Consider the following 22,019-nt stretch of genomic DNA (forward strand, 5'->3'; position numbering starts at 1 on the left):
ATTATCAGTTTACTTACTTTGTTTAACTTATTTGTACCAGATCTCGACGAACTCTGTATTCTTCAACCCAGCCGCTTTATCTTCATCTTCGCCGCCGTTGTCCTCTTCGATCAAACCGGAGGTTGACTTCTTTTGCAATTTGATAGTAGCCTTCTTTTTCAATTTGACGCATAGACTTATTGGATTTGTCTTCCTCTTTCTCAATCTCTCGTTTTTTAATTTCCCCGTCATACCTAATCTTATCTTGCAGAATGGACGAGGAGAGAAAACCCGAATTTCCTCGGAGGTTTTACACGAAAGGGGATGAGCCGCTTCCAATAAAAAGCATCGGCTATTACAGCAACGATACGAAGCTGTTTGTTGAACTGTACAAAGCTCTCGAGCTGGATGAATGGGACGAGATTTATCAATCTCGACTGGGTGTCTTGTTACAGTTCTACAAGCTCGAATTCGAATGGGCTTCTAGACTGGTTCACCATATGCTCACCTTTCAGAGAGTCTGCAACAAAAAGTACGAGATCTGGAGTCTGGTTGGATTTAACCCTTTACGGTTTTCTTTGAATGAGTTTGAAGCCATCACTGGACATAACTGTGACGATGTCGAGTCGTTGGAGCAGCCACAGGTTGAGGTTTTAGACGAGATAGAAGAGTTTTGGGAGAAGCTTGGAGTCAATTTAGACAGCGGTCCAAGTATTGAGCAACTGGTTGCAGCATGTAAGAACTCAAGCGATTGGGATAGAATAGATCGTATTAGGTTGGGTTATTTAGCTATCTACGCTCGGTTTATAGAAGCTAGGAAACCATCAACGCCCACCCGTCTAAATATGGCTAGGCTAGTCATGGATTTAGATGCATTTCTTGATTATCCCTGGGGAAGAGTTGCTTTCAAGAACCTGATTCTGTCTGTTAAGGAGAAGGACTTAAACAAGCAGAGTTACACCATAGATGGATTTGTCGAAGCTCTGCAGATATGGGTGTACGAATCTATGCCTGATTTTGGCAAATCAATTTGGGAACCGTTGGCGAACAATCCAAGTCCACCGTTGCTTGCTTACCGCGGTTCTCGCGGTAGAAAAAATGTCAAAGAGGGCATTCTAAAACAGGTACGCACCTCTGTGATTTATCTATAATTTTTCTACGATATTAGATGACTCGGTAACCATTATTGTGTTAGATTTGAATTAGTACACTGTTTTATATCAATTGTAGACAAACTTCAGACACTTCAAAACCATTGGTGACATGATTAGTCCTGTTTGGGAAGACGATGAAGCAGATGAGAAGATTGATAACATTTTGAGAGCATTCAATGGGGATGACGGATGGTATTTATGAATCCAACAATGCGAAGGTGAAGGTGGAGGAAAAGAGTGAGAAGAAGAGAGCCAGTACATTTGATGAGCCAAGTGGGAAGAGGCACTGTCCAGGTACTTCAACTGCCTTGGAGTTCAATATCTTGGATTCTATTAAAGATGAGCTCGACATGTGGGGAGCAGCTCTGCTCAATCAGATGAAGGAAGGTTTCAACATGTTGAATAGGAAGATTGAAAGCCTGGCTTCAGATCTTACCAAAATGAAGGGAGATGTGACTGGTACGAAAGAGGCTGATCCTTTATCAAAGGAACAAAAGGACTCTCAGGCAGCTACTGGTACGAAAGAGGCTGTATCAAATGAACAGAAGGACTCTCAGACGGAAATTGTTAGTTCTGAACCCTTGCAATTTCCTACTACGATCCCTCACAATCACAATACCAGGTACAAGGTGAGGAAAAAATAGACTTCCAGAAGTTGTCAACTTCGAAGACATAAAAACAATTGTCTTCCTTATGTGAAGTAGACTTCCTTATGTGAAGTAGACTTCTATATCCGTGTTTTCTTTGTTTATTTTATTTGAGACAAATTAAACATATGAGGCGACTTTAATATTATCTGTTTCCATAAATGACCATGTAACTTTTAAACCGGAATTTGCAGAACAAGCCAGGGCAATCTGAGACCCTGAAACCATTTCCACCTGTTACTCGTACGGATACGAAGGTGCCAAAGGAAGTCAGCTCTAAATCATCTAACACTAAGTCAGACCCTCCTGTATTTATTCGCACGGAAATCCCAACAGCTGCCGACTTGACTGCTAGAGCCAAGAAACAAGAACCAAGGAAAGAAGCGGCTAGGATTGCGGCACATGGCAAGGCTGAAAGGGTTAAGAGGTTGACGTCAAGTCAACGTTCTCCTTTCGTTGGTGATAACACAGCCAAGACTATCATGGGTGATAAATCAGCCAAGTCAGCGTACAATCTTTTTGATAAAGCAAACATGGAGTTGAAGAAGGTTTTCCTTAATTTCTTAAAGAAAGATCTGTAAGTCTACTAACTTTTATGTTATGTTTCAAAAATTCTATTTGTCGAAACTCTAGTAACTTATATGTATCCAAACCATTCATCACCCACAGGACGTACAAGAACAAGGTCCCAGAGAAATCCCGATGCTGTCTTTGGTGGTACGAACTGCAGACAAAAACAGTCTGGCTACAAGATTCGGTAAGTCTACTAGAAAACTTCGTCTCCAAGTATACTAGAAAACTTCGAGTCGGTCTTCAATATTATATAACTTCATTTTAAATCCATGTGGTTATCCAGCACATGGATGCGGGGTTGAATCTATTGAGACATCGACACGCGCAACATCCTCAGATATTTAGAACGAGTAGATTGGCTTTCCTAGACGCTATGTTCACTCATCTGTGGGCAATGAAGTACCTTGACGTTTTCAATTCTGAGGCACATGCTAATGGATCTGGGAAACTGTTGCCGGCCGGTGCCTTCAGCTACCATGCAGGGGAGTATCCACCGTATGCTCAGACTAACAAGCAATGGGGTTTGGAAGTGGACGACTTATACGCGCCTTTAAACGTGAAGTTGACGCACTGGGTAGCTATGTGGATCTCGATTCCCATGAGACACATTGTCGTCTGGGATAGCATCCCGAGTGTCACCAACGACGAAGAGCTTGCATCTGCCATCGAGCCTATTGTCGTCTTGGTTCCCTACGTGCTGCGGGAGTTAGCCAGCCCTGACCACAAGCATATGTATTCGTGAGAGAAGTTAACTCATGAGCGGGTCAAAAAGGGAGTGCCTCCGAAGAAGAAGCCAGGTGACTGTGGTGTGTATACTTTGAAGTACATAGAATGTCATGCTCTTGGGTTAGCCTTTCCTACTACTTTGTGCGACGCAAACATCACACAGATATGGGAGAAGATGGCTTGTGACATATTTCACGAGATTGAATGTCGTGGACCAAATGAGGAGAACTACATAGACGACTTTGGGCTCTATGATCCTCCCCCAATCCGGGACTAACTATAAACTTTGTTTGAAAGACTTAAACTCTTGTTTTAAGTATGTATGACTCATTAGGATGATGTAGGGTTGATGTTTTGTTTCTGTTTAGGGGATCTTTATATTTTGTGGGTGGGATCCTACTGATTAAACTCTGATGATGGGCGGGATCTTGATATTTTTTGTGTGATCCTCATTTTAAACTCTAATGTGTAAGGATGATTGTTCTTGTTGTCTACTAGTTATACGTGGGATATTGGTATTTTTTGGTCAGTTTTTCGTAACATATACATAACTTCAAACGTTAAACGTTAATAATAGCGTACATTTGTCTGTTCCTCATTAGTTACTTATTAAAATATTAATTACTTGTAGTCTCTCTAAACAATAGCGTACAGCGAAAGCCTAGTAAACATATTTCTGAAGTTAACTTGGAGACTTCGAATGGATATTGTTGCTCAATAGACATGTAGAACTTTTGTTCTCGTAGTTAAATTTTTTTGTTTAACTATGATGATAGGCTGTTATCCATATATTTTTGTGGAATCCTCTCACCTAACATCTCAATACTAAAACAGTGGTTCATCCTTTTGATGTCGGACCTAATGTCAATCCATCTACAGAGTTTCAATAAAACCCACCAAAGTGCTTTTTTATCTGCTCTCCCGCTGATACTCTATTCTTGCTGTCAGAACCAGATAAGCAACATAAAATAATATAAAATGTGACAGAGTTATAAACTTTATCGGGGAATGTGTTATTATAAATTTTTATTAAAATATTAATAAAATAATACAGAAAAGAGAGAGAGAAGAGAGAACCGATGCTTTTTTTTTTGTTTTTTTTGGTCGATTCTGTTTATTTTTACACTTGTCTGTTCCTCATTAGTTATTTATTAAAATATTAATTACTTGTAGTCTCTCTAAACAATAGCGTACAGCGAAAGCCTAGTAGACATATTTCTGAAGTTAACTTGGAGACTTCGAATGGATATTGTTGTTCAATAGACATGTAGAGTTGACCGATATAAATAGAGAAATAGATATTCAGAATGCATACATTAAGTTCAAAAATAAAATACAAATAGGAGTTTGGGTGATGCAACTAATCGTTGAGACAGACATGAAGTTTGCCCCAATCAATAGGAGGAGGAACCACACACTGTTTGACATCAGCTTCCGCAACCTCTCTCATCTCCTCTAACCTCTTGTGCTCTGCCTCGAAGTCGACAAGTTGTTGACCCAATATTTGATTCAGTTGGGATATTTGAGCGTCGATCAGATCCACTTGATGCACAAGGGCGGTAGCCTCTTCCTTCTTCTTCATGTGATCTCTCATCATACGAAGAATGGCTTTAAAGCGGTCCTTCGTCTCTTCTTCAACCACGACTCTCGTCCTCTCAAAAGCGTCTTTTATGGCATCTATTACTTCCTCTTCCCACTCGAAATCAGAACTGCTTCGCTTACGCTTACTAGAACTCTCTCCGGTCACAGCTCGTAACCAACTTATTCTCTTGCTATCGAAGAAGGAGATGCAATAGATTGAGTGGAAATTGAGAGGATATTTATAGGTGAAATTGAGACGACAACGATACAATGAATGTAGAGAAATCGAAAGGGTACAACGAATGTAGAGATATCGAAAGGGTACAACGAATGTAGAGATAGCGAAAGGGTACAACGAATGTAGAGATATCGAAAGGGTACATTGAATGTAGAGAGAAACGCATCATACATCGAAAGCTTAGTAGACATCATATTGAAGTTAACTTAGAGACTTGGTACACATCCCAAGACACATTGCGATGACAACAATGAAACCTATCCAAGAGAGAACCATAAATTGTCGAAGCATTTTTTCCCTTTCATTCGCTGCCAGTAAGTCACATTCAAACTTCTTCTTGTCTTCCTCATATGTGTTAACCACCCCAGAGTTCACCAAACCGTTAACAACTTGTTCTTTCATTTCTCTTACAGATTCTTTAAGTACCTTGATTTCTTCTCTATGCCGACGGATCTCATCCCTCGCATCCAATAAGCTCCGCCTTTGCCAACCACATGATGGTTCTGCGTCTGACCAATGGGAAAACCCATGAACAGTGCATCTGAAGAAATTTCTTCCCGGATTTGCATCTGTCCATGATTTCACAATAATCGTTGATCTACCGCAGTAGTTGCAGATTGGAGCAGTTATTTGTATATGCGAATTTGTATCAGAAACTGACCCCGAAATTTGGCCCATCATTCTCTAGCTGATTGTGGTTGTTCAAGAAGAGGAGTATCATAAAATGGTCTTACGAGTAAATGATAGTTACGTACTAGTCTTTAATAATGTCAACTTGAACACGTGGGATAATCCCGGAAAATTACAGAGACAAATTATAACTAGGGAAACTCTAGATGACTTCACGATGAAGTTAACTTCTACTCGCCGTGTTCAGCAACCTATACAAATAATTGTTAGTGTAACCGACGATCATATACAAAACGTTAAAAATATATCAAGTGGGATTGTTACTTACACAATGAGGTCGAGTATGTCCAGGTTGTCTGCATTTTGAACAAGCATATTGCTTATGAGACTTCCTCGGCTTGCTCCCATTTTTACGTGACAGTTCTAGCCATGTTAGCCAACGAGACTTCTTTTGCCTTCCAGGCTTCCGCTTCGGTGTGGGAGGTATACATCGGATATCTGGCCCAATTGGATCGTGCTCGACATTGGGCATGATGGTAGCCGCGTACGACGCATAGACATAATCTTTTCTATAGTAAGCTTCGACTACGGTAGACATATGCCATCCGCTTGACTTGACAGCCTTAATTACATGTGAACATGGCATTTTCTCAACATCAAACACCCCGCATGAACAAGATTTTGCTTCCAAGTCAACCAAACAGTCACGTTGCCCACCCCTAACGTAGAAACGCCAGCCATCAATGCGTTCTACCGTCATTATATCTGCGTAATGCTCCCTTACGGCCAATAAGAACTCAACATCCCGGCTAAAAGTGGTTGTCAGACTAAGTGCATCCTCTCGTCTTTTCCAATACCACCTACCTAACTATTTCGTAATAAACTCAATGAGATATGTGATGGGATAACCTTTGGCTTTTTTTAGCATGGAGTTGATAGATTCCACAATGTTGCTAGTCTTGATGTTGTATCTATCTCCTAGACAGTAAACCCGATACCATAAAGCTGGATCTGCCTCATTCAAGTACGCTGCAAGGGCCGGATTTACGTTAGTAAGGGAAGCCATGTAGCGGTTATAATCATCATACGTATGCGCATATGCTGCCCCTTTCACCAAGTACATCAGTTGCTTCCCACGGAAATTAGAAATTATGTTTTGTTGGAGATGGTAGTAACATATCCCTCTTGTTGCCCATGGCATAACATTGCGACATGCTTTAGATATTGAACTGCACCTATCCGAAACTACTACCAGTGGATATTCATCTGAGATACACTCACTTAATTTGGTGAAAAACCAATCCCATGAAGCATCACACTCCGAGTCGACAATTCCAAAAGCCAACGGAAATATCTGAAAGTTACCATCCTGTGCGCAAGCGACTAGCAATACACCTTCATACTTTCCAGTGAGATGGGTCCCATCAACCACAATAACTCACCTCACGTAATTGAAACCACGGATTGAAGCATCGAAAGATAGGAAAAGGTACTTAAACCTATGCTCGTCATCAACAACAAGGTCAACGACACTTCCCGGGTTTGACTGCTCTATTTTTCTAAGACAATAAGGCAACTTTGCATATCCAGATTCGGCGTTTCCTCTCACATATTCCAAGACATATTGTAAAGCCCTGTACGAAGTTGTGTAATCCAATGTCATGCCAAACATTGTCCTCATTGAATCTTGGATATGTTGTGGGACAACACCATCTACTATTCCTACCCAGTCTACAAAAAGCATCCCAATATATTTGGAGGTGCAACGCTTACGGTGAGCTATGCGGTCCACAATAGAACATGTATGCACGTTCAGATATTTGGTGACCCAAAAAGTGGTTGGATCATTCTTCACAGTGGCCACGACCCTCCACTTGCATCCTGGCACAGAGCATATTGCCACCAACCGAGACTTTGTGGACTTCTTAATTTTGAAAGAGAATTTTAGCATAATAGCGGTCAAACGCACCTCTGTTATGACATCATGTTTGCATGGAAAGCATTGACCTACTTTTAGTTGGTCTATCCAAGGATTATTTAACTGTCCATTAATACCACCAACAAACGGTTTCCCTTCTTCAGCATCTACATCCGGGTGATCTCCATCTTCATCGTCATCTTCATCTTCAAATTTCCCGTACTCACTGTAATCGAAATCCATGTCATCAACATCTGTTGGCTTCTCATATGTAGTGTCATGGAGAGCTTCTTCACATTCTTCTACACCTTCATCAGCACCTGGATCTAAATCGTCACCAAATTCATCCATTGGCTCCCCATCGGCAATAGAACAAGAGTTATTTATATCATTAACACATCCCTTAACCAACTGTCCATCCATGCATCGCGTAGAGACGCAAAGGTGAACAACATTCCTACTACTAAAATCTATCAAGTTTTGAACTGATCTATCATTTGTGACATAGACAGGAGGGGTATCTTGGGGCAATTGCTGAAACATCATCTCTGTTAAGGGGTACGATAACTGAACCATCTATGTTTCTTTGTCAATCAGATAATCTTCTACAGCCATTTCAAGAAGCTCAGCGTATGTACAACCGTGTCGCAAAAAAAACATTCTCCCACCTTTGTGTCCATCCATATCAAAATGCCAGGACCCATTTCTCGTCGCCCATACTCCGTAAACAACAGGTATTTGCGCCATCTACATGAAAGAGTAAGCAGCAAGTCAATTACTCATTACATAGCTGACTATCCGTAGAAGTCTTAAATCAATAACCTAGATGCCTAACAAAACCAAAAACATGATTGATCCAAAAGTATAATATATTATCATGACAATAATAGACAGAGGCAAGTACATAACCGATACAAAACATTTTGAACTACAAAATCAAAAAGAAAAATTTATAAATTTCAATTAAACACTATTTCAAATATACAGACTTCACAAATAACTCCAACGGTTTACCTTCATAAATTAGTCTACTTTAATGACCTAACTGCCTATGAAAACCAAAAACTTGATTTCTCCATATGTATAATATGGATTCATGTCAAAAACATACAGAGGCAAGTAATAACATATATCAAAGAATACAACAAGAAAATCTTAAAAATTATTCACCAATTTGCAATAATTTGGTTTTCAAAATGCTGACTTCATGTTGATGTCAACGGGTAGATATAAACTAGACTATACGAAGATAACTTCAAAAGGAAGTCTATTTTTTGTGGTCTATTTTTGCAATTACAATTTAACAAAGCAGACAGCGGACGAAGTCTACTAGAACCGGTTGACTTCTTCTGTGGTCATCCTTTGTTAATTTTTTGGTCAGTTTTGCAATTAAATAAATAAAAATAGGTAGACTTCAATGGAAAGTTCCACCTGTTAACTTCAATTATAGTTTACTCTGGTTATTTTTGCAATTGACCAACCCATTGACTTTACAGTAGACTTCTGTCTAACAAGTAGACTTCATCTATCCGTCAACAAGAAAATGTAAACTTCGTCGTAGTTAGTATTGCAATTGACCAAGTTTGACTTTTGCCAAGTAGACTACGTACGAAGTCTATAGTAATGATGACTTCGTTTGCAGTCTGCCGTGGTCATTTTTGGAGTTGACCAACATTTAAACTTTTTAATTAGTAGACTTCATTTGCAGTCAAATAATTATTTTAATATTATAATATTACGGTCGATGCTTAAATATTTTGGTCAATTCCAAAAATAGTCACTATAGTAGTCTACTCGTTTATTATCGTAAGAATACTTAGGCCAGCAGTCATCACTAAAAAGTCAAGAATTTGGTCAATTGCAAAAATACACCTTAGTAGACTGCAAACGAAGTATCTGACGGAAAGATTATAATGCAGTCTGAATCATATTTTTTTGTTTTCAAATGAAATTAAGGAGACTGAAATTTTAGTCTACGGGCTCGAAAGTCGATAAAATTTAAATTGCAAAACTGACCACATAGTAGACTTTACATGATATTATGACGGTTGGACTAACAAATGAAGTCTAAGTTCGACAAAAAAACAAAGAAAATCACGAAATCTACCGGAAAATAACCTTATCGGTGGTGGTTTCGCAATGTCAAGCACCGATGACGTCATATTTAGTCACCACTGAAGAAACACAGCGCCAATTTTCCTTGTTCACGAGATATAACAAGATTAACGAACTTTCAATTTTTTCGATTAAAATGGAGAGGAGATGGAAGAAAATGAAGTTCTCATAGCATTGTGTGTTATTTAAGCTCACAAATCGGGTTGTTGAAGCATTAAGAGCTTCAAATTTAGTTGTTCATGGTTGTTGGAAAATTGATGGCGGTGATACAAGCGTAAATAAGACAAGAAGATAAGGATATGGATGTAATAAACATTTTTGCAAGAAATTCAAATAAATTAGAAATAATGGCATTTCTGTGAATACAATGAATGGCAGAGGATTTAGTAGGGAGAAAGTGGCAAATGTTTGAGAGAGAAAAAGAGAAGTCTAGTCTTGCAATTGACTCAAGTTAGGGGTCTAATTTTGCTAGTGTCCCAATCAACAATCTAGTTATCATAATTCATAATAATAAGTAAAGTAACTCACGAACTCTGATTCAATGTTAAGGGGTTTGTAGTTCGAGCAACGGGAGTGAGTTTAGGAGGATGAGCCATGGTCAAACTCAGTCCTATAACAGCCTCTTCCATGTTAATCTTCTCATCTCCTTTGTTTCTCCACTCAAATCCCTGCACCATCATCCCAATAGCAGCTCCTAGAAAGACATAAGCTAAATTTGCTCCAGGATAGCCTCTCCTTCCACTACCAAAAGGAATGTACTTGAATGCTTCCTCTCTTCTCTCCTCCTCTTCCCTTGTTCTTGAATAAGCTAGAAGAAATCTCTCTGGCTTAAACTCCTCTGGATCTTCCCAGTAATCTGGATCTCTCATTATAGCATAAAGATTAACAACAAGTGGTGTCTCCTCCGGTACGTCAAACCCTCCCATCCTAAACCCTTTCTGGGAGATCCTTCCCAAGACAGTTCCCGGCGGGTGCAGTCTTAGTATTTCCTTAACCACCGCTTGCAGATATGGCAGATTTGGTAGATCGGTTTCTTGAATCAACCTTGTTTTCCCTGCTATCACAGAATCCATTTCTCCTCTCAATCTCTCAAGAATGTTAGGGTTGTTAATCATTTCCGCCATTGCCCAATGTATTGCTTGGGCCGAGGTATCCGTGCCTGCAAATAAAAGATCCTGCAAGTTGCACAAAACTTTTCTTAGTCACGAGTCACAACGGTTCTCAATGGAAACCACATGTGAGTCACATTTACCGCCAACATCGTCTTGATATGGTCCCTAGTGCTCTTGTACTCTGTGTCATCGTCTCCATTAGCTGACAACAATGCGCCGATCATCAAGTCCGTTTCTTGATGCATGTCCCTTTTCTCTTCGTGTTCCACAAGAAACCTTTCGAACATCTCATCTAATCTGTTGGAAACAGTCATTATCTCCTCTTTGAACAGTGAGATACCGAGCTTCTTAAACACGGATCCCAATACAATCTTCTTTCCCAAGGAAAGAGATTTGGTAGCCAAAGTCCTGAGTCTCTCTGCCTCACCGTTCTCCTCTGAACAACTTCTCCCCATGATCATCTTGCAAATGCTGTTGTTAACGAGCTTTACCGTTTCTTTACCGATCTCAACGGGCTCCTCCTTCATCGCCTTATCGAGCAGGCTTGTATAAAACCGCTCTAGCTCATCTGCACGAACGTCTCTTGACCGCTCGAGTGCTTGTGCTCCGAGAAGCTTAGTGACCATGAGCTTCTTCATGAACTTCCAGTGATCTCCATAGGAAGAGGAAATGACGCTTGAAGATCCGGCAAAAAGAGAATCCTCGATAGGAGCCGGACCACGAGAGGAGATGTTCTCGTCCTGAGTCTTAAAGATCTCGTGAGCCATGGAGGCAGAGGAGATGAGGACAATGGGGATGTTGAAGATGCGAAGATGGAGGAGAGGTCCATACTTGGATGAGAGTTTCTGAAGAGACTTGTGGGTAAGAGTAGAGAGGAGAAGGTGAAGATGACCAATGATTGGGACTTGGGAGAGGAGGGCTCGGAGGTAGATCAAAGCCACGTCTTGAGCCGTTTGGTTTCTTGAAGAAAAAATAGTAACAAAGGACTGTCAAGAGGCAGAGGAAGATGAAGGTGGAGAAGTTTTGAAAGCCAAGGATGATCATTGCTGCCATTCTTGCTTAAAGTCAGAAAGCAAATGACAAGTACTAGAACTATACAAGTACTATATATATAGCACATGAAAATGTACAGTTTCTTGAAAACCTGAGGTGACGTCGTCTGAGGTGCCATTTGGTTGTATGATCTTTCGACATATTTGAAAATTGTCTTTAAAAAGTAGCATACAAAATCACCAAGGTATCTTTGCAGTTCGCCCACATAAGCCTACTTAGAGTTATTTCATTTGCGTGTTCAAGCATCTAACCAAAGTTTTAAAGAGCAAAAACAATATTTATGTACCTAATGTGAATGTGCGCGGTGCCATATGATTCATTATTTTTTCGGACGAACAAGGCCGACATATGTTTTGTTCATTATTCGTATTAATTCATTCATAGATATAAGTATCAGAACAAGCCCGTTATAATTCTCTTTTTATCCATACTCCCAACCAATTACGCGTTGTGTTGCACACTGAAGAAAAGTCTTCCAAATTTGCTCACGTGATAGAGACAAAAAGAAAAATGTTGTTTGTTGATTGTTTGCATATACATTATATGTACCTAATGTAAATGTGAGGTGAAAATAAGTTGGACTATGAAAATGACAGAAAGAGAGGATCAAATAAAATTACAAAGAAGGGAAAAAAGGAAAGAAAGCTCTATATATGTTGGTTGCCAAAACATTAATTCGATTCTTCTTTGTTTGTCCAAAAAAAAAAAGATAGTATATATTTTCCAATACCTTTTTTAATTAGAAAATTTGAGATGACTCATGTCGGCTGTCGCTCTCGAGATTTCAATTATAATAGAAGAATAATTCGAATATTAATCTTACAATATCACAATTTTCTTAATCTATACGTTATAACTGTACGTTAAAGTTTTCTATTTCTCCTTGCAAAATGCAGTTAGCGGGTGAAGGAGAAAGAGAGGAATAAAGAAGGCACAAGCAAATGTCACTCCCATAAACTGGTGAATACAATCATGTAGTTTCGTAAGTTTGGAGCTTAACATTAAAACCAAAAAAATTTTGGACCTTAATGATTATTTTCCACGTCCTCTCTAAAAGATAAAGACAAAAGAAACAGTGTGGAATAAGAAAAATATGCAGTCTTTGCACACACACACAAATATATATATATATATATATATATATATGCAGTCTACGGTTGAAAGAGTCTCCAGCGTGAACATTACTCACTTGACACATATCCTATCATAATTAGTTTATGGATTTTATTTATAATTTAATTTTTACATAAAAAATAAAATTACACAAAACTTATTAAAAAGATATATTTGAGAGATTAGTAGAAGTTCTCTCCACTGTACATGGTCTTATTAGATTCATCTATCACGTTTTGTATGTTTGCTCTTAAAACTATGCTAAACTACTTCAACACGCAAGTAAAATAACTCTATGATTAGCTTACTGTTAGTAATATATTTCATGTTTTGTAAAATATTGGACGAAAATTAGTGGGCTTATGTAGAGAAAATGCAAATATATTTTGGTAATTTTCTATGATATCTATATTATTATTTTTGAAGTACATTTTGTGTTATGCTCTTTAAGTTTTGGTTATTTAATTTGTTTTATTTACAACATTAACTCTTAATTATTTTCTTAAAATAACAATTCCTGAAAACTCATTTAATGGAACTATTTAAATCGACCTAATTTGATACATTTATTGCAATAAATAGCTTGACAACATCTATACATTTCAATTTTTCCAAAAACAACTCTACGCATTAAATTTTTAATCCCATAAAATCTCCAAACCTATTTTAATAGATATTTAGAGTATGTATGATCTCTTAAATTTAAATGACACAGCCGAGTTTGAGTAACAAATGATTACAATCACAATAATTATTATAACGTTAATAAAGTTCATAAAAACGAGAACCCAACTTTAAAAACTCAATAATCGGGTATATTTAACTTTAGCATCAAGAAAAACATTTAATATAATATATATCGTGTTAAGAAACTGAATATTACTAGGTTTTACCCGTGGTACACCACGGGTTTATTATTTTGTTGATATATATACTGTTAACGGTTGTAGGTAGAGTTTTGTAGAAACTCTTGATTCGCAAATTGAGAATATACATTTTACGATTTGGTAGTTATGATTTAGTAATGAATGATTTGACATATTCTTATTATGATTCTCAGTTGATATTATTAGATTAATAGTGTACATTTAAAGCTAATAAGATCTTACCAAATATGTAGTCGTTTATTAAATGCAAATTAGATATTTCCTAAGATGTATTCATCTTGAATTAGTTGCTATATTATAGGGATGTGATTAAGAGGATGTGATTACATAATTTGGGTTATCAATTTTTTTTGTCAAACTCGGTCCTAAAAATTCGGCATGCAAATTAGATCTTTCGTAAGATACAATGAACATTAATTGGCATTAATTGGATGTAAATAAGTATGCTATGGATTAAAAACCGGCCCAAAATATTCGGCAATCTTAAAGAGGATCCAGATAATTGAATCGGTTATAATTTTAGTTAAAAACCCGACCCGATGTTGGCAAAAAGTGATGACACCCTATTGTACTCCAAAAATGTATTTCGAGCTCTATATGTGGATATACTTGTTTGGTTACAAATATCCTAAGACAATTTTTAATATATATCCGTTTATAAAAATTCAAATCACATTATATGCTGGAAAAAATATAAAATTTTATTAACTTATTAAATAGTAATTAAAATAATTAAATATAAGATTAAATAAAAATGAAAGGAGAATTATATTTGAATCTAACATATTGATTTAAATTAGATAGATATATTTTAGGAAATTAATATTATCAAATAAGGAGATGATTGTGTTTGGTTGTAAGGATTGTAGAGAATTTAGTTGAGACTTGTTTGGATACAAAGATAAGAGAGGATGACACAAAAATGTACTTCAAAAATGTTAAGATAGATTATGCGATAATGTTATCAACTCAAATAGGAAAACACTAAAATCTCTCTTTTATTGCTACGGATTGTAAACTTTTTGCTCAGCAAGCATTTTCCATGTATAAATATCAACTTCACAAACAAAACACAACACACAACCAAAACCACTAATATGACGGTTTTGAAACACGGGTTAAACCACTAATATGACGGTTTGTTGTTATATAGCGGGACATGTTATTAACATGACAGTTTGAATTAACATTAGTATAAATATAAAATATTATTAATTCGGTTTTGAAACACGGGTTAAATCTTCCTTTAACTATTTGTTCAATACCACTAATATAAGAATATTAGACATATTAAATCAGGGTAATTTAACTAAAATTTTGTAAAATAATTAAATCATTTGTAAAATTGTGACTTAATCCGACAATAGCTTATAAATTACATATTTATGTATATATTTTCCCTATTATTGTTCTAATAATTGACAATCCAAACAAAATTATTATTTAGTTAAACAAAACAAACTAAATATAAAAAAAAATAAAAATGTTATTATTTTTTAAAAAATTGTCCCGCGGTGTACCACAGGTTAAAATCTAGTTTTAGTTACAAAGAACACAATATGATATGAAAATCAAAGATCTTAAAATCTAATTATAGTGATTTATAATAATGAACATCAACTTACCAATTACAGAAGTAATCTTATAATTATTGTGGTCCTCAAAATTACAAAACTTACGAAATTGCGTAAGGCAATTGCTATTTTGGTAACTAACGAGGCACGGCTCCTCAAGTTTCCATGAAATTTACATTTTCATGAGCTATAAATAGTATTCATTGATTCTTGGTAAGATAAGAGCATTCTATTTGTCATCATTTGCTTAAGAATGGCAACAATGATCATCCTTGACTTCCAATGTTGCTTCATCTTCATCTCCCTCTGCTCTATCTTCTCATTCCTCTGTTACAAACTCTTCTTCAAGAAACCGAGCGGCTCAATACGTGGCTGTGATTTGCCTCCGAGCCTTCCTTCTCTTCCTATCATCGGTCATCTTCACCTTCTACTCTCTACTCTTCCCCACAAGTCTCTTCAGAAACTCTCCTTCAAGTACGGATCTCTCATCAGTCTCCGCATCTTCAACATCCCCGTAGTCCTCGTCTCATCAGCCTCGGTAGCTTATGAGATCTTCAGGACGCATGATGTGAATATCTCGTTTCGTGGTTCACCTCCCATCGACGATTCTCTCTTTGTCGGATCTTGGAGCTTCATCTTCTCTCCTTATGGAGATCACTGGAAGTTCATGAAGAAGCTCATGGTCACAAAGCTGCTCGGATCACAAGCGCTCGAACGGTCAAGAGTCGTCCGTGCAGATGAGCTAGAGCGGTTTTATGTGAGCTTGCTTGATAAAGCGGGAAAGAAAGAGACTGTTGACATGGTTAAGGAAACGATGAAGTTAAGTAACAACAGCATTTGCAAGATGATTGTGGGGAGGAGTTGTTCAGAGGAGAACGGTGAGGCAGAGAAAGCTAGAAGTTTGGCTAGTGAATCGACTGCCTTGGTAAACAAGATTGTATTGGGAAGCATGTTGCGCCCACCGTTTAAGACGCTTCTAACCTCGTTTTTTAGAAAAGAAGTGATGGTTCTTTCCAGAAGATTAGACGAGCTGCTCGAAAGGATTCTTAGGGAATATGAGGAGAAGCTAGACGGGGATCAAGGCACGGAGCTGATGGACGCGTTGTTGGAAGCTTATCAAGACGAAAACGCCGAGCATAAGATCACTAGGAACCATATCAAGTCTTTTGTCGCGGTAAATATAATGTTCCACTCATTATTGAATAAGGTAGCTCCATTGAGAATCCAAATCTGTTGTGTGACTAAGAAACGTTTTTGCAACTGCAGGATCTTCTATTTGCAGGCACAGACACCACAGCTCAGACAACACAGTGGACAATGGCGGAGATCATTAAAAATCCTGACATTCTTGAGAGACTGAGAGAAGAAATAGACACGGTGGTAGGGAAAACAAGATTGATTCAAGAAACGGATTTACCAAAACTGCCTTATTTGCAAGCGGTGGTTAAAGAAGTACTAAGACTGCACCCACCAGGGTGTTTTTTTGCAAGGGTACCCCAAGAAGGTTGTAGGATCGGAGAGTTTTACGTGCCGGAGGAGACATCACTGCTTGTTAATGTTTATGCTGTGATGAGAGATCCAGAGTACTGGGAAGATCCTGATGAGTTTAAGCCAGAGAGGTTTTTAACTTCTTCTATGTCAGGGAAAGAAGATGAGAGAAGAGAGAAAGCACTAAAATACATTCCTTTCGGTGGGGGAAGGAGAGGTTGTCCCGGAGAAAACCTAGCTTATGTCATTCTAGGAAGTGTCGTTGGGATGATGGTGCAGGGCTTTGACTGGAGAATCGAAGGAGATAGAGTTGACTTGGAAGAATCAATCAAAGGATTGACCTTGACCATGGCTCATCCTCCTAAGTTCACTCCGGTTGCTCGAACCGTGAACCCTTTAAATTCGAATCTGCGTAACCACAAGTTGTGAATTTTCACGTACGAGTCTGTAAAATCGTTAATAAAGAAAGCTTGGACTTTTATGTTTCTGTGTCGTCCAAGCTAGTTTTCCGGTTAAGTCGTTGTTTTGGTTTTAAGTTCGGTTTATTATGGAAGGGATTTATGAAGTGATTTTGGGTGGGAAAAAGGTGGAGATTTTGGCTTTGAAGTTTAGTCAATAAAGTTTCAAGTGTCATTTTAAATTAATATATACCTAATCACTCTTGTAATGATCCCCATATACTATTGTAATAATTAAAGATCATATGTCTAATAAATTATTAAGCATTTAATCATACACCAAGTGTCATTTGTAACTTGTTAGTGAAGAAAGTTGATAAAGTTTAACTCTAATAAATTAAAATCGGTAGATATTCTTTAAAAAGTTTAACTTTTACCTTAGGCCATCTCTATTAGTTATTTTATCGTAAGTGTCTTAAACCTTTTTAATGTTGTTTTATGATGAATGTCTTTAAACTACGTAAAAGTGTCTTTAGATCATAAAATAACATTAAAATTCATAATTAAAAAATCTTAATACAACAAAAAAAAAAGAAAAAAAAAAAAGAGGAATGGAGATGCTCTTTTACCATTTTCCATTATTATATTACCATTTTGTGTTATAGTTTCATGGATAATTGATAAGAACATTTCTCTGTGTAATTTGCCTCTTATTCACTTTGAGATATACTGGCAGCAATGATCACCCTAGAATTTCAAAACTGCTTCATCTTCATCCTCTTATGTCTCTTCCCACTTCTCTGTTACTATATCTTCTTCAAGAAGCCAAGCGGCCTTGATCTGCCTCCGAGTCCTCCTTCTCTTCCGATCATTGGTCATCTTCACCTTCTTCTCTCTGCTCTACTCCACAGATCTTTATTGAAACTCTCCTCCAAGTACGGACCTATTCTCTATCTCCACGTCTTCAGTTTCCACGTATCCTCGTCTCCTCAGCTTCAGTTGCTTATGAGATCTTCAGGACACATGACGTGAACAACTCGTATCGCGGCTTCACTCCTACCGATGATTCCCTTTTTGCCGGATCTTTCAGCTTCATCTCTGCTCCATACGGAGATTACTGGAAATTCATGAAAAAGGTCCTCGTAACAAACTTGCTTGGTCCCCAAGCACAAGAGCGGTCAAGAGGTATCCGAGCAAATGAGCTAGAACGGTTTTATATGAACCTGTTCGATAAGGCCATGAAGAAGGAGAGCGTGGAGATCAATAAGGAAACGTTGACGCTCACTAACTACAGCATCAGCAAGATGATCATGGGGAGGAGTTGTTCAGAAGAGAGATTCAAGGCTTTGGCTACCGAGTTAGATGTTTTGACAAAGAATGTAGAAACTGGGTTTCCACAATGAATTTGTTTTAGGAGGAAACAAATTCAATAGAGTTATATCTCTAGAAAACAGATCTAAGCCTTCGAATTAAAGTAAAGAAGCAGAACTCAAAGGAATTAGGGTTTATTGCTAAGAACAAAAGGAGAACTCAATTCTCGTATTTTTTTCTCTCTCTACAATGGAGAAATCCCCCCTTCTTTATACACGCCCTAAGATTACAATATATATTCACTTTCCTTATCGGCCGAATTGAGATATGGAAAGCTGCCTCATTGCTTCATTCGGCCGCCGTGCCGAAGTGGAAGTCGGCTCCTTCTTCTTCAAGGTGACACTTTGGCCGAACTGACTTCTTGTTGACCTAATCAAGCCCTTAACCGATTTCCCGGTTAACTAATCAATTAGTATTTCTGGTTTAGCTCGGTATGTCGGGGGTGCTGAATCCCGTACCAACAATTAGTCCCCCCCCAGTTCCGAATATTCGAGATTTAATTCGAATATTTCGAACTATAGGAAGAGAATATCCGATCTAATTCATAAAAACTTAATTGATTTTACCCGGATTCTCGCGTCATTTCGCCGCGAATGGTCCGGATGACACGTGTCGTTTACATCACGTCAGTTAGCCCGGAATTCGAAGAGTCGCATAGGTCATAATTGCTCTGCGTAGGGTTGCCACCCGCTCGACTCTATAAATACGCCTCCCCTTTCGTCATTTCTCATTTTCTGTCAACAACGAAAGGTAATCTACTCCGATCTCTTTCCTATTTATTTTGTTAGTCCCGATTTTCTTCCGCACTCTCCGAACTCAGAATATGGCAAACGCATCGGAACCCATCTCTTCGCCAGAAGTCGAGGGCGAACAGCTAATTCGTCGATCTTCCAGGCGGAAAACTCTCGACCCAGATCGTACCACACAGATCGGCGAGTCGAGTAGATCGGCTTCCGAAGTCCCACCACGCCTTGTTCGCTGTTCTGCAGGAACTTCATCTTCACAAGTATTACCGCCGCCATCAATTCGTCCTGAAGAGGAAAGCACCGAACTGACTCAAGACGTACTGTCACAAGAGGAAGATCGGTTTGTTCCCTTAGGACTCTTGATCGAAGATATCGATCCCTTATTTGACCATAAAGGGCAGATTGGTGGTGAAAAGAGTTTGAGTTCGTCCAAAACCGTGAACGACATGCTTAACTCATGCGGTTTATTCAACAGTGAAGTCACAATTCTGATTCCTCGAGAGGACCAACGCCCATGGAACCCTCCGGAAGGGTACATATGTCTATACGAATGTTACTTTACCGAATGTCGCCTCCTATTCCCAATCCCTGCATTGATATCGCTCTACGCCCAAAGACGCAGGATAGCGATCTGCCAATTCGTCCCCGGAGCTATTTGCAATTTTATGGCTGCCCTCACTGTAGCAGCCGAAGTCGGGGTTAATATTGGAGTTCAATGTTTCGAACAGCTATCCAATTTTAAATTGTCAAAGAGTTTACACCGCTGGGAAGTGAATATGAGGCCGGCGCACAATTTTCTTGTCGGTAAAAGGGTGAGCAAATTCCAGAAGTGGATGAACCGCTACTTCTATGTCCGCGTCGATCAGTACTCACTCGCTAACCCATTGGGTGTTCATCGGAGAGTGTGGAATGAAAATCCTGGTAGACTTTATATTTTCAGCACGTTTTAATTGACTTCGGCACCTCTAACCAGTTTTAACTTTGTCGTGTCATGTTTCCAGATCGCCCATTCTGCGCGACGCGGCTAGCTCCAAACTACCATCCCGTCAGAGACGCTCTATTAACCGGAAACAATCGTCAGTGGGAGTTCATCACTCGTATCCGTGTTGAAACAGCGATGGGCAAACCCAGGACGACGTTCCCAAGTTTTGCTAGGTCGCTAGGACGAACTACGGAACCTACCGGGGCACGTGTCCTTGAATCGGACAATCTCCAGATAGTTCGCCGTGACACTCAGGCTGCCATTGAAGCTGATATCGACCCATCTCAAGGTCGAACTGAAATCGATCCCATCCCAGACCAGACCGAAGTTGATCCTACTCAGGATCCTGGAGAAAATGTTAACACCATCGATGTCGCGGAAGAAGGTATTCTTCCTTTGGCCCTAGAGAATGCCAATCTTTCGACCGAGGAAAAGGATGTCCCGCAAGTTGAAGCTGGTTCCAAAAGAAGGAAAAAGAAAAAGAAGCAAACTGGAAAAAACCCAGTCGCTGAGCCACAACCGGTAGTGAACCGTAAACGCTCAGCGGAAGAAGCTGGACTGGAATCTGCCGATCGATTTCGCCTGGAAAGGAGAAATGATAAAACGGATCGCTTTTCCTATCATTACTTCGGCGACTATCCTCTGGTAACCAATCGTGAAGCCTCGGGCGAGCTCTTCCGAACCCTGAAGACCTCCAGTCGAATCCTTCCGTCGGCGGACGATCTTGAATTTAAACAGGCGTTCCTCGATGTAGCCGAGTGCCACCTAATGGTATACTTTATCATTTCGTTTAATTTGCTTGAAATTTCCACGGGTGAACTGACATATGTTCTTCGGGTTTACAGACTGCCGCCAAGATGAACACGCTGACTCAATTATACGATAGGCGTGCCAAATCCAGTAAAAAATCTGGATTGGAGCTCGAAAAGGTGAAAGAATGCGCAGAGCAAATCCGGATTGCCAGCGACGCCAAGGATGCAAGGATCAAAGAGCTCGAGGCGCTTGTTGCCGAAAAAGACGGTATCATTGCCAGCTCCGAGCTGAAGATTAATGAACTGAACTCCCGAGCGCTTACTCTCGAAGAAGAGAAGAACGTACTGCAGGAATCATGCGACGGGTTAAAGGTTCAGCTCAACTTTGAAGTCAAGAGACTCCGGCGAGATCGTTGGGAGAAGGTGGAGCGAACGACAATGAAAGCGCAGACTCGACTGGATAAGGTTAAGGCCTATCTGCTCGAACAGGAGAAAATTCGTCCCCTGGAGGATCTGCTAAACCAAGCTTCCGGGATACAGGAAACGGTACAATATTTGGTCGAAAATGGGGCCATCATCCCGCCGGAGCAAATCAAGGAGATTGACGAGAAAAAGGCCGAAGCTGAGGAGACTGTCAAGGCGATCGATGTCCTTGATCTGAATGAAAAAGATCTCAACATGTCCCCAGATCAACTTGGCTATGGATTTCCCCCCCCCCCCCGGAACGACGGCTCCAGAGTCCGTCCAGCATCCGCACGGTTCCAATGCCGATAGCTTTCAGGCCGATTTGACCGGTGCTTATGATACTTAACTATGATTTTCGTTTCCTTCTCTTCTTTTTCTTTTGTCGTTAACCTCGCGGGTTTGAATACCCTTGTAAAACATTGCCGACTCGCTCGGCCCATTTTACTGTTATTTTATTTTATCATAAAAGGAAAAACTGATAAAAAAGGGAATTTTCTCTTTTAATTCGCATTCTTAC

General features: G+C 39.1%; 3 protein-coding genes and 2 pseudogenes across 4 annotated transcripts; 3 read left to right on the forward strand and 2 right to left on the reverse strand.

Moving 5' to 3' along the window:
* The first annotated feature begins 251 nt into the window (after positions 1 to 251).
* LOC147920375 (uncharacterized) lies at positions 252 to 1,130 on the forward strand. The gene has a single exon (XM_087501044.1). The coding sequence runs from the start codon at positions 252 to 254 to the stop codon at positions 1,128 to 1,130; it is 879 nt and encodes a 292-aa protein (XP_087357170.1).
* Positions 1,131 to 4,439: 3,309 nt separating this feature from the next.
* On the reverse strand, positions 4,440 to 8,193 carry LOC109130816 (uncharacterized; annotated as a pseudogene).
* A 1,831-nt stretch (positions 8,194 to 10,024) lies between these two features.
* On the reverse strand, positions 10,025 to 11,754 carry LOC104765886 (cytochrome P450 705A22-like; annotated as a pseudogene). Its single transcript, XR_015591518.1, has 2 exons — positions 10,814 to 11,754; positions 10,025 to 10,736 (listed from the first exon to the last, which is right to left on the reverse strand). The product of XR_015591518.1 is annotated as a cytochrome P450 705A22-like (transcript).
* Positions 11,755 to 15,457: 3,703 nt separating this feature from the next.
* Positions 15,458 to 17,521, forward strand: LOC104765887 (cytochrome P450 705A22). The gene is made up of 2 exons (XM_010489672.3): positions 15,458 to 16,474; positions 16,567 to 17,521. The coding sequence occupies exons 1-2, from the start codon at positions 15,554 to 15,556 to the stop codon at positions 17,215 to 17,217; spliced, it is 1,572 nt and encodes a 523-aa protein (XP_010487974.2). The 5' UTR covers positions 15,458 to 15,553; the 3' UTR covers positions 17,218 to 17,521.
* Positions 17,522 to 19,380: 1,859 nt separating this feature from the next.
* On the forward strand, positions 19,381 to 21,811 carry LOC147920376 (meiosis-specific protein ASY2-like). The gene is made up of 3 exons (XM_087501045.1): positions 19,381 to 20,224; positions 20,305 to 21,056; positions 21,131 to 21,811. The coding sequence occupies exons 1-3, from the start codon at positions 19,381 to 19,383 to the stop codon at positions 21,809 to 21,811; spliced, it is 2,277 nt and encodes a 758-aa protein (XP_087357171.1).
* The last annotated feature ends 208 nt before the right edge of the window (positions 21,812 to 22,019 follow it).

The sequence above is a fragment of the Camelina sativa genome, chromosome 19 (genome assembly GCF_030686135.1).
Source record: "Camelina sativa cultivar CO46 ecotype springtype chromosome 19, ASM3068613v1".
Taxonomy (NCBI): Eukaryota; Viridiplantae; Streptophyta; class Magnoliopsida; order Brassicales; family Brassicaceae; genus Camelina; species Camelina sativa.

What these genes read in the sequence shown, in the direction of transcription:
- LOC147920376 (XM_087501045.1), top strand. Translation starts at nt 19,381, where the DNA reads ATGGCAAACGCATCGGAACCCATCTCTTCGCCAGAAGTCGAGGGCGAA. An exon ending in AGTGTGGAATGAAAATCCTG is followed by an intron (nt 20,225 to 20,304) that starts GTAGACTTTATA and finishes TCATGTTTCCAG; the next exon opens with ATCGCCCATTCTGCGCGACG. An exon ending in TAGCCGAGTGCCACCTAATG is followed by an intron (nt 21,057 to 21,130) that starts GTATACTTTATC and finishes TCGGGTTTACAG; the next exon opens with ACTGCCGCCAAGATGAACAC.
- LOC104765887 (XM_010489672.3), top strand. Translation starts at nt 15,554, where the DNA reads ATGGCAACAATGATCATCCTTGACTTCCAATGTTGCTTCATCTTCATC. An exon ending in ATATCAAGTCTTTTGTCGCG is followed by an intron (nt 16,475 to 16,566) that starts GTAAATATAATG and finishes TTGCAACTGCAG; the next exon opens with GATCTTCTATTTGCAGGCAC.
- LOC147920375 (XM_087501044.1), top strand. Translation starts at nt 252, where the DNA reads ATGGACGAGGAGAGAAAACCCGAATTTCCTCGGAGGTTTTACACGAAA.